Source organism: Hyperolius riggenbachi, chromosome 5, assembly GCF_040937935.1.
Source record: "Hyperolius riggenbachi isolate aHypRig1 chromosome 5, aHypRig1.pri, whole genome shotgun sequence".
NCBI classification, from domain to species: domain Eukaryota; kingdom Metazoa; phylum Chordata; class Amphibia; order Anura; family Hyperoliidae; genus Hyperolius; species Hyperolius riggenbachi.
Window position 1 is genome coordinate 87469339 of NC_090650.1, and position 12089 is coordinate 87481427.

General features: G+C 43.2%; 1 protein-coding gene across 4 annotated transcripts in view; it reads right to left on the minus strand.

Moving 5' to 3' along the window:
- Nucleotides 1-12089, minus strand: part of DNAH11 (dynein axonemal heavy chain 11) — a 383233-nt gene that overhangs the window by 87980 nt on the left and 283164 nt on the right. For 2 of the 4 annotated variants that reach the window (XM_068235964.1, XM_068235965.1), the window contains 2 exons: nucleotides 8787-8960; nucleotides 6281-6516 (listed from right to left, as the gene is read on the minus strand). In XM_068235964.1, coding sequence (XP_068092065.1) covers nucleotides 6281-6516; nucleotides 8787-8960 — 410 coding nt within the window. The other 2 variants (XM_068235967.1, XM_068235966.1) reach the window with 2 other exon arrangements.

Below are 12089 nucleotides of genomic sequence, written 5' to 3' on the forward strand. Positions count from 1 at the left end.
GGGTGGCTGTGAAGGTGCAAGGGAGAAAGTGGATGAAGATGATGCACCTGAAGGAGGAAGAGGAGAAGGAGGGTGGCTTGTCTTTTGAGGGGTGCTGCTTTTCCTCAGGTGTTCTTGCCATAGCTGTTTGTGCCTTCTCTCCAGGTGCCTTCATAAGGCACTTGTCCCTACGTGAGAGTTGGCCTTTCCGCGGCTCAATTTTTGCTGGCAGAGACAACAGATGGCTTTGCTCCGATCTGAGACACACACGTGAAAAAATTTCCAAACCGCTGAGCCCCCCTGGGGTGATGGCGCTACGGTGGCATCAGCAGCTGACGTTGAAGGGCATGTTGGCTGGCTGGCCATAGCTGGCGATACATGGCGCCGGACACTTCCCCCAGCTGTTTCTGAGGACGAGCTCCCTCTGCTTCTATCATGGAGTCGTCTCCTCCTACTCCTCTCTGACTCCTCCTCTGAACTGTCCCCATGGTCATCTCCTCTACCGGGAACATATATGGTATCCGTATAATCGTCATCATAATTCTCCTGGCTAGCTTCGCTTTCCTCAGACACCTCCTCAACTGCACCAACTTCAGTTGGTTCATCATCCCCCTCCTCACACATTACGTCCATACTATCACCACCTAACTCAAACGTATGAGGTGGCGTACCTGCGCCTTTTTCTTGTTGTTGCAGTAGTGGGTGTGAATCAGTGATTTCACCACCACCACCAAATAACTCCTGCGAAGTGTCAAATGCAGCAGATGTGGTGCTTGTTGTAGCGCTGGTGGCTGCGGGAGATGAGGTGTTCTGTGTTAAATAGTCAAGCACGTCCTGATCTTGGGAAGTGATGGCACGCGCCTTCTTCTGAGCACTGTATTTTGGGCCAGGTCCGCACGAAATCACAGCAACACCACCTCGCACAGACCTGCCGGTGCCTGGTGGCCTTCCTCTGGGTCTGCCTCTACCTCTTCCTCTACCTGGTTTGTCCATTTTGTCCATCTCGGGGGGATGCTAGGTATATGCAGTGAGCTGGGTTCACTCAACACAACAGGTCGTTAGATGCAGTGAGCTGGGTTCACTGAACAGTAAAGGTACTTAGATGCAGTGAGGTGGGTTCACTGAACAATAAAGGTACTTAGATGCAGTGAGGTGGGTTCACTGAACAATAAAGGTACTTAGATGCAGTGAGCTGGGTTTACTGAACACAACAGGTAGTAAGATGCAGTGAGCTGGGTTCACTGAACAATAAAGGTACTTAGATGCAGTGAGCTGGGTTCACTGAACACAACAGGTAGTAAGATGCAGTGAGCTGGGTTCACTGAACAATAAAGGTACTTAGATGCAGTGAGCTGGGTTCATTGAACACAACAGGTAGTAAGATGCAGTGAGCTGGGTTCACTGAACAGTAAAGGTACTTAGATGCAGTGAGGTGGGTTCACTGAATACAATAGGTAGTAAGATGCAGTGAGCTGGGTTCACTGAACAGTAAAGGTAATAAGATGCAGTGAGCTGGGTTCACTGAACAATAAAGGTACTTAGATGCAGTGAGCTGGGTTCACTGAACACAACAGGTAGTAAGATGCAGTAAGCTGGCTTCACTGAACAGTAAAGGTACTTAGATGCAGTGAGGTGGGTTCACTCAACACAACAGGTAGTGAGATGCAGTGAGCCGGGTTCACTGAACAGTAAAGGTACTTAGATGCAGTGAGGTTGGTTCACTGAACACAACAGGTAGTTAGATGCAGTGAGCTGGGTTTACTCAACACAAAGCTAGGTATATGCAGTGATGAGGTGGGTTAAGTAAACACAACAGGTACTCGGTATATGCAGTACTGGGCAGTACAATGTGCAGCTCCCTGTCACACACACAGGTAGTCACTGAATGTGCTGGGCTGCTGGCAGTGGCACACACACTATCAATTAGCAAGGCTGTGCATGCAACAAAAGTGTCAGTTTGACACACAGAGAAAAAAAAAAGTACAGGATGAGCTCTGACAAGAGCTATTGAGGGGTGCTATAAAAGCAATCAGCCAGGAGCAAGCTAAGCAGCCAAGAACCTAACTAATCTGTCCCTAGAAGAACAAGTCTGCAGTAGCTGTCCCTAGTCTGTCTCTAGCAGGCACACGAGTGAGGCTAATGGCCGCCGCAGCCTGCCTTATATAAGGGGGGGTGGGGCTCCAGGGCTTAGTGTAGCCTAAATGGCTACAATGTGCCTGCTGACTGTGATGCAGAGGGTCAAAGTTGACCCTCATAGTGCATTATGGGGCGAATTGAACTTCCGCAAAAGTTCGCCTGTTGCAGGCGAACGCGAACCCCCAAAGTTCGCCTGGAACCGTTCGCCGGCGAATCGTTCGGTACATCTCTAGTGAGAAGTATGAACTTCCCATTACAGTTTCATTAGGCTGCGGTAGCAATGCGGCAATTTGCCGAACCGCGCCAGTGTGAATGGGCCCTGAGTATTATTAATCTGCTGGCTCTGAACCTCATTCTGACAGGTTTGGGGCTAGAGCATCTCTTAATGGGGGGATTCCCAAGGTCTCCTTTATTCTTTTCAGAAGAACTCTCTGGCAAGCAACTATACAAGATACCCACTGCAAAAACTATAGATCCCTTGTACATATACACATATGTAACCTCGGTGGGTCCAAGCACTGGTCAACTATACACAACAAAACACCAACACACTACCAGTATATGCTGTTCAACCACCTATTTTTTATTGTAATATGAAAAAATAGTTAAAAGATCATATACGAATTTCAAAAATTGTTACATATGAATATACAGTATTCCCAACAAAGACCGTTCTAGATTTAGAAAAAGAGCCAATATGCTCCGCCCCCGAGGGAATGCCGTCATTGACAGCAAGCTTTCATTGCCAGTTGCACAGCGGGCAATAATAGGAGCATGGTTCACACTATCCCACTGTGGTTCATCACTGATGGTGCTCCTTGGCCTGTTTTGCCCTGAGTGCAATTGTGGATAAATGCTACTTATATAATTAATAATTGAATATTACCAGGTATAGTGTGGTCACCTGGAGGGTCAACCAGTTCTGAGATAATTTTGGGGCATATTGGCTCTTGTTCGAAATTTAGAACTGTCTTTGTAGGGCATATATTCATATGTAACAATTTTTGAAATTTGTCTATGACCGTTTAACTATTTTTTGATATTACAATAAAAAATAGGTATTTGAACAGCATATACTGGTAGTGTGTTGGTGTTTTGTAAGACTGGCCTGCCTATTCAACTGTCTCTAGTTTCTGGCAGTTGGACTGTGCCACTGCCATTTAGGAAGTGCTTTGAAAACAATAAAATAATACTTTATATAGTATAGCTATGCCCCTTGAGACCTCATCTTAGCTCCAGGGGTGTAGACATACGTACCTCAGCACGATCGCCCTCTCCTGAACTCATTCTCATCACCGGCAGTTAGTACACTGATCAGTGAACGAGAACGCTTTCCCATTCAAAGATCAAAGTGCCTGTAAGGAATGACTACAGCATCAGCGAGATGCCGTTGGTCAGTCTAAAATGTTCAAGTAAAAGCATACAGATAATACTTCCTGTGTACTGTTCTCCGTACACAGGAGTAAAGTAGCTAATAAAATGTGTGGGTTTTATCCAGAGTAGCATGTTTTATTTTAAAACTGCAATGGCTGAAAATCGAGAAATAATTATTTTTTGCCATTTTTTTCTCATTATTTCCATTAATGCATTGAGAATACAATAATTCTTAGCAAAAAGTACCACTCAAAGAAAGCCTTATTGGTGGTCAAAAAAACAAGATATAGATAATTTTGGTGTAATAAGTAGTGATAAAGTTGAAGGCAATTGAATGGGAGGAGCGCTGAAATGTGAAAATTGCTCTGGTCCATAAGGGGAACACCACCTGTAGTGGTCAAGTGGTTAAAGATTCCCCAATGAGGAGACTGTCCAAACTAGTCCAAAACATCTCAGTGTAGAGTTTAGAACCAGATTTGTGCATACTGTACTATAATTTTACAGTTTTCATAATAGTTGTCATCATAGTGGCCCTCTAACTATTTTAGTAAGCTGCAATACACAGCCATACCAGTTTTTAATTGTGATTACTGTTTCATCTTCCTTTGAACCTTTCCTCTTGCTTCATAATACCTAATTGGGAAACTGCCTTGCATGGCTGTGTCACTTGTTACTGAGATGGGAATGACAGGAGTGATTACTCCCAAATGATTGATCATCAATCCACACAGATGTGAGATAAAACACAATATCTAATGGCATTATGAAGCTATATGTAATTTTTTTACTCTAGAGGTGCAATCCTATAGAGCTGCACATCTTTGGTGATTTTGCTCATCCTACGCCAAGAATTGTAACTGCAACCCACGGGGCTCCCCACTAAAAATGTCATAGTGCCCCTCCTTAGGATCAAAACTTCCCTCTCATCCAAGTGTGACCAGTAGAACACTACCAATAAACAGCCCTGCCCCCGCAAGTGTTGCCAGTAAAGCACAACATCCCCCACGTTATAGAGTAGCGCAACAGGCATTATATTTACCGACTTCAGCACTGTGCTGGATCTCCTCTGCTCTCCCATACAGCCGTGTGCTGCATGCTGCATAGCTGTCTCCTGAGTCTTCCTGCATGTCAACTGAACTGACATGCATGCGCTACTCTGCAGAGGGGGGGATGAGGAGCAGGTGCCCCCCCCCCCTACGCTGCCGGATCCTCCCCCTGTTGCGGGGCATGCGGTTGCTATTGTTGTAACCCTGATTCCACCACATTTACGCAGAAGACATGTGGTAAGCAAATTGATCTGTCATTAGTCTTGCCATGTAACAGAACTGCATTAAAGGCATTTTTTTTTAGAAATTCCATTTAACTAGTTTACCACTAAGGGGTTTTTCCCCTTATAGACCAGCGCAATTTTCACATTTCAGCGCTCCTCCCTTTCATTCACCAATAACTTTATCACTACTTATTACAACAAAATGATCTATATCTTGGGTTTTTTTGCCACTAATTAGGCTTTGTTTAGGTGGTACATTTTGCTAAGAATTATTGTATTCTAAATGCATTTTAACAGGAATAGTAAGAAAAAGAAAATGGAATTTTTTTTTATTATTTTTCAGTTTTCAGCCATTATAGTTTTAAAATAATACGTTACTGTAATTAAAACCCATCTTTTTTATCTGTCCCGGTTATTACACCATTTAAATTATGTTCTTATTCACTGACCAGTGTACAAACGGGCAGTGGCGAGAACACATGCGGGAACGCGTGTTTGGGGGTGATCACAGTGAGGTATGTATATCTACACCCCCCGGGACTTTAGATAAAGCCCTGCAGGCGGGGAGTAGATATACTGCCCCCAGGCCGATAAGTAGTTAACAGGTGGACAATTATTTTGTTTTTTTTTATCTTAAACAGAATCTGTACTGTTCGATGTGTACAATAAAAAACATACCAATCGAGTCACTGTGATCTCTTGGATCCCTCTTTGTCATTTTCAACGCTCCCCGCTGTGATCCTGGCTTTTAATTGCCAGTTTTAGGCAGTGTTTACAAACAAAAAACATGGCCGCTAACCAGAAAGTGATGTATATATGTATATACAAGTTTTTATTACATAGTGATTTTTTTGCACTCCAGTCAGAGAGTCTCAGTTTCTCAGCATGGGCAGCTCCCTCTTCCCTCCGACAAGCTGAAATTGAAAGCAGAGACCTGTCTGTGAGGGATAAACAAAGCACACACACACAGAGTCTGCAGGGGGCGTGTATAACAACTTCTCATCACAGCAGAGGCAGTGCATTCCTCTCTGGGTCGACAAAGCAAAGAAGATTTGATATATTACAAAGACAGTGCAACTAGAAAAGGCTGCAGTAATCCAGACCACATTAGAGCAGGTATAGGAACTTATAGGATAGAAGAAATAAGGCTGAACATTTTGTTACAGAGTCTCTTTAAAGTCCTGTCGGAGACTCTTTCTATTTACCTTTCGCCAAGTATATAACATTAATTTTAGGATATGCAAGGGAAGTGGAAAAGCTAAAATGTAAAGAAATTATTTACCTACTATCATTTTCTTTTAGACAGTATATTGGGACAAAACTTTTCGACAGTATAAGTGACAATGCCAGATACTTAGGGGTGACACATTTCCTTACAATGACATGAATGCAGACAGACAGAGCCATGAAACATTTCACGGGCACTTTAATAGCATTTGATGTAATATTTGTGGCAGTAAGTTCAGCACATTCCTGTGAAAGTAATAAGGCTGTGGGTGATATTTCCTGCTGAGCACCTACCCTTTCTGTCCTAAATGTATAACTTTTAAGGCAGCTCCGTATTTATTCTTAATCCATTTGATGCCTTGCTGCTGTGGATCTATCATGAGTGGCCAGCGCTCGCAGTTTATTAAGATGGTGGCATTTTCTGTTGACATTCTGTCACCAGGCAGACCTTCATTATTCCAGCCGGCGACTGTAGCATCATCAGTCAGCATGGCAATTGGATCCAGACCTTCTGATATTGGAACTGCAACCTGAATGGGAAAAATTGCACAACAGGAAATTTAATCTTCTCTGAAAATGTACATAAGCAACTACATGGTCTTAAAAAAATAACACAATAACTGGCCTACACAGGATGGCATGACATTTAAAGCCCTACATAGGCACTAAAGCTTTGGTAGTCCCCTGTAGGCACAGTGTTGGAGCTCAATTGCTTTTTTAAAGCCACTTAAAGTGGACCTGAACTCTTGCACAGAACAGAAGGAAAACAGAAATGTACCCTGTATGTATTTAAAGAGTTTACACTGTGTAATTCCCCCTCATTTGTGTCTAATCATTAGTTGTAATTTGATCTCCCCTGTGTCACATGACTGCCATGGCAGACAAGCAGATAAGCCCCTTTAAAAGCACAGGCAAGTAGCAACTGTGCAGATTTATTTTAGGATTTGTATCAGCTGTAACATGATTTGCCTTGAATGGAAGGTATAGGAAAACCGCAAAACGCTCACAAAATCGCTTTGTGCAGCGATTGCGTTCGTGTTTTTAAAGTGAACCAGAGACGAAGCACCCTCATGTATTTTACTATATATATCAGTGGGAACATTAGAGAAAACACCTACCCTGCTGTCTGTTTTATCCTTCACTGCTCAGTCTGCTTGTTATTAGCCCCGATAAAATCCCTGACTGAGCATTCAGTCTGGCTTTGCTCAGGAATCTTTATAGCTGAGTCATTATAGCAGAGCCAGAAGGGGGCAAGCTTGGGCTTGAAAAGACATCAGAGTAGACTCAGCTATAATGATTCCTGAGCAAAGCCAGACTGAATGCTCAGTCTGGGAGTTTATCAGGGCTGCTAACAAGCAGGCTGAGCAGTGAAGAATGAAACAGAGAGCAGGGTAGGTGTTTTCTCTAATGTTCCCACTGATATATATAGTAAAATACATGAGGGTGCTTCGTCTCTGGTTCACTTTAAGAATAAATACATTGTATTTATTCTTTTCCGGATCAAAGAGATCACTTCCTGACTTGCATCAGGGAGTGAGTTAAAAAAACGCTCTGGAAAACGGCTCTAACAAAACCACATCACCCACCCAAGCGCCGGAAATGAAAGAAAAATGCCTCACAAAACTACCAATGTGAATGTACACGCTATTGGAACGCAATAGGAACGAGGCCTAAAAGTTGTTATGCTGTTGAGTATCTTTTAGAGCAGAGAGGAGTTCTGAGTTCAGGCACACTTTAACTAGATGATGTTAAGTAAACAAAATCCCAAAATGCAGCAGCCATTTACTTTAGCAGATATCCAGAGCTACAGACTGGTGATCTTTTCAGATGGTTGTGCCTCTGACCTACCAAATTGAAATGTATGATAACAATTTTTAGGAGACCCCCTCCCCTTTCAAGCCCAGATCTACATCTCAGGAGCCTATAGGCACAGATGTCCTGGCACCCCAGACTTCGGCAACCATGAACCTACAAACCCCCGCCGAACTGCACTGCAAGTGTGCTGGCTGGCCCAGCTGTCACTTCTCCCTTACTTACCCTGCACGTTATAGGTACTACAGGTGTCCGTTAATACTGAGGGTACCTCTGGCTACCTAATGCTAAGTAGTTAGTGGTGCCCCCGACTGAAGGGTGATCTCTTCAGTAAAATGCAGAGAACAGGGTGAGTAACCTCATTTACGCTCAGCTCAGAACTCTGCATAGGCAAGGAGGGAGGGAGACTCTCAGGGAGGGGCGTCAGCCACCCTTCTATCATCAGGCATCTGTGAGACCAGGCTACTGACCAATGTAATATTCTGGGGGGAAATAAACATCCCACAACTACAGTGAAGCCCATTACGTTATTATAATATTTTAGTGTGGCCAGTAGAGGGCAGTACTGCAAGCAACATGTTTAGTGTGCCCAGGTTCAAGTGCCTGTATTTGAGTGGCAAATCTTTCCATACTTTGCTACAGTATCCTGGTACTCTCCAAACTATGTACCCACTTCCTAGTGTCCCTGTGTTATAACCCAAACCTGGCACCCCAAAACTCTCCCAACATTCTAGTGAACAGTAAAGTCGGGGAGGAAGGCAAAGACTGTGGTTCCAACAATTCATTATTGCTCTAGTTTAATGGTGGGCTCCCACCTGTGGCATTTTATGTCATAAAAGCCCACGAAACTGCCAAGACAGACAACAGACGTTCATAGTAAAAATATATTTATCATAATAGATAATACAGCAAAATGAATTTTACGCTAATCAGTAAAGCCTGTAGCTCTTTCTGCGGGTCTTAAAAAAAGGAAGTAACATGTGGTCACCTTTTGTGATTTGAGAAAAGGGAGCCACGTCTGTTCCATCAGCTCCTGACGATAGCGCTTTGTAAAGGACCCCACGTAAGATACGAAAGCTGCCGTCAGCAATACATCCCCGCAGAGGGTCTTCTCTTGCACTTCATAGTTCTTGATGGATTCACTCCAACGAATGTTTTCAGACTGGAAAAAAAAAAAGGACTCACATATTAACCTCTTGAGGACCACATTTTTACACCCCCCCCCCCCCCCCCTCCTCCCCCTGTGACCAGGCGATTTTTTACAAATCTGCACTCTGCAACTTTAACAGTTTATTACTTGGCCATACAACTTAGCAGCCAAATTAATTTTACTTCCTTTTCTGCCCACCTACAGAGTTTCTGTGGGTGGGATCTGATTGCTGCTGCGAGGTAATTTTTTTTTGTTTTGATCAATTTTATTGTATTTTTCTTTTAAATAAAAACGCATTTTTTAAAAAAAAAATTTACCTCCCTCCCTTCCTTCTACCCCCCTCCCCCCCTCCGAAATCCACTCACTTCAATCACCTCACACTCCTTGGGACAGCGGGGTGAAAGAGCTGTCCCCTGTACTGTGATGCGGTAGACCGCGGCGAGGTACAAAAGAAAATAACTGTTTCTCTTCCCCCCACCCCCACCCAAACAGCCTGCCATCTCCAATTGCGGCTGGCAGGTTGTTTACGAAGCAAAGCTCTGTAACTCAAAGGGGAATGCGCACGCATCGGCACGTGCACATACCCAGCTAATCTCCGCCCACCACTCCTGATGCCAATCGGCGTTAGGCAGTCCTAGGGGACCGCCGATGGGCGGTCATAGAGCAAATAAGGGTAAGACTTGGTTTACATATGAAAAGGTGTCCAGTCCTGTCAGTTTTTGACAGTTGCCATCAGTTTTGTATGCCTTACTATGGCTGTGTTCACACATAGATCTGTACATTTCCGGTCCAGTGCTGTCCCTTCAATTTTGTATTAGTTTTGTATGTGTTTCTATGAATGTGTTCACACATAAAAGGTGTACATTTCTGATCCAGTTATACAAAACTGATGCAAAACTGACAGGACAGGATTGGACTGAACTGGAAATGAACAGTTTTGTAAGCAAACCAAGCCTTGCAGAACCATGTTTGTGAAACGTGTGCGATTCTAGCAGCACACTGCATGCTCTGTTTTGTCGAAATCCATTGCATCTAAGGACTGATGAGGTGTGAACTTTTCATAGATCATCACACCATGTTACAGTGCACAAAAGTGTCACTTACACTGCAACATGTCAGTGTGAAAGCACCCTTGCTGTAGGCAGTCCCTGCAGGAACAGGAAGACTACATCATGGTTTATAAAGTAGTGGTGGGGGCCGCAATCCTCAGGAGACAGATCCACACAATAGCATATCCCAAGTAGAAAATGCAGTTTAATCTTTTGTATAGTATTTTTTTTTTTTTGTGGGGGGGGGGGGGGGGGGGGAATAGGCACTTTTCCCGTGTAAGCACTCTAACAGCTTAAAACAACATAACAATAAATGTGTTTAGTACAACTCAACAAAGTGTTAAAGAGGAACTTTAACTGAGGATTGAACTTCATTCCAATCAGTAGCTGATAATCCCTTTCCAACAAGAAATCTTTACCTTTTCTTGAATAGATCATCAGTGGGTTCTGTATAGCCGATATTGTTGTAAAACCCCTCCCACAGTGTGATGTCATGACCAAGGTCCTGACAGTTTTCTATCTGTGAACCTTTCACCTTGCATTGTGGGAAATAACAGCTTTTGACAAATGCCAAGCAGGCAAAATCTCTGTGCGTAGAACTCTCAGTAACAAACAGTCCGCACAGATCACCTGGCAGAACTAAAGATGTCACCACCATAGGCAAACTGACTAAATTATCCATAAATGAATATTGTAAAAAATAAGCAATCTTATTCATTGTGTTATTTTCACAACAGTTCCTCTTTAAGACTTCTATATATTACCGTACTGCACTCCAACATAGACCTATGCCTAGTGCGTATCCATCTTCATGAAGCTGCCTTCCCATCTCCAATAGGTTTCATTAAAGCCTCTCTGAGTAAATATGGTTACTTCATAAAGATTAGGTACCATTTTTTAGCAATTAAATCATAAGAAGTGCCTGAGGCACGGTGAAAAATGGCAGCGGCAGCTACAACACTTATTGCATTTGATGCTCTCCAGAAGTAATCATGCTGCTATTAATAGCCAATAAGTAAGGTTGCCACTTTAACTTATCACCCGCTACACAGAAAACTCTCTTCATTTACCAGGAAGGGGGGAAAAAAACTTCTTACATCCATTTGCAGGATTCTGCTTGTGAGTCATAAGCAACAATAAAAATCTGTTCTTTAATCTGCACAAGGACCTTAACGAACTTGAGGATTTTGTAAACATGGGGCGCTCATCTATTTGAATCTCCAATAATTTCAGCATAGCATCCATGTGTCATAAATCACAAGTGGCATTGCCTAACAAGAGTTTAAGTGCGGGAACATGCTTTGTAATACATTTCCAGACAGTTAAAAATCGCTATGGTTTCATTCTAATGCATTATAGATTGCTTGTAATGTCATCCTGGCTGGGATGGCCCAGATTCTAATTTTTAACAGCTGCTTAGGCTTAGGAGTTAGTTAATGATTAAATATAAACTGCCTGAATTATTCGACGGATGCGTCAGCTTCCAGGTCAATGTGATAAGTAGGAAATAACGTTTTAGCCATCGCTCTTCATGTGCTCTAATCAAAATGTATTTCATCGGCTTTTAGATTGCAGGTCTCAATTAACCTGTTAACGCATTGCGGTTATTCTGGGCAAAACTTTTCACTCCGTGAAAGTTGCTTAGAGGGTAAAAATGACTTTAAAGGACAACTGAAGTAAGGGGGATATGGAGGCTGCCATATTTATTTCCTTTTAAGCAATACTAGTTGCCTGGCTGTCCTGCTGATCCGCTGCCTCTAATACTTTTAGCCATAGACCCTGAACAAGCATGCAGCAGATCAGGTGTTTCTGACATTATCATCAGATCTGACAAGATTAGCTGCATGCTTGTTTCTGGTGTGATTCAGACACTACTGCAGCCAAACAGACCAGCAGGGCTGCCAGGCAATTGGTATTGTTTAAACAGGAAATACATATGGCAACCTACATAGTCCTATCACTGCAGTTGTCCTTTAACCACAGTGGTTACTATCTAAAAGGCAAGTGCAGCATGTGAAAAACCCAAGCCTGGTACACCTGCTCCTAGCCCAGTGTAGGTACTTGGTAGCCTGTTATTATCTGTGCATAAACT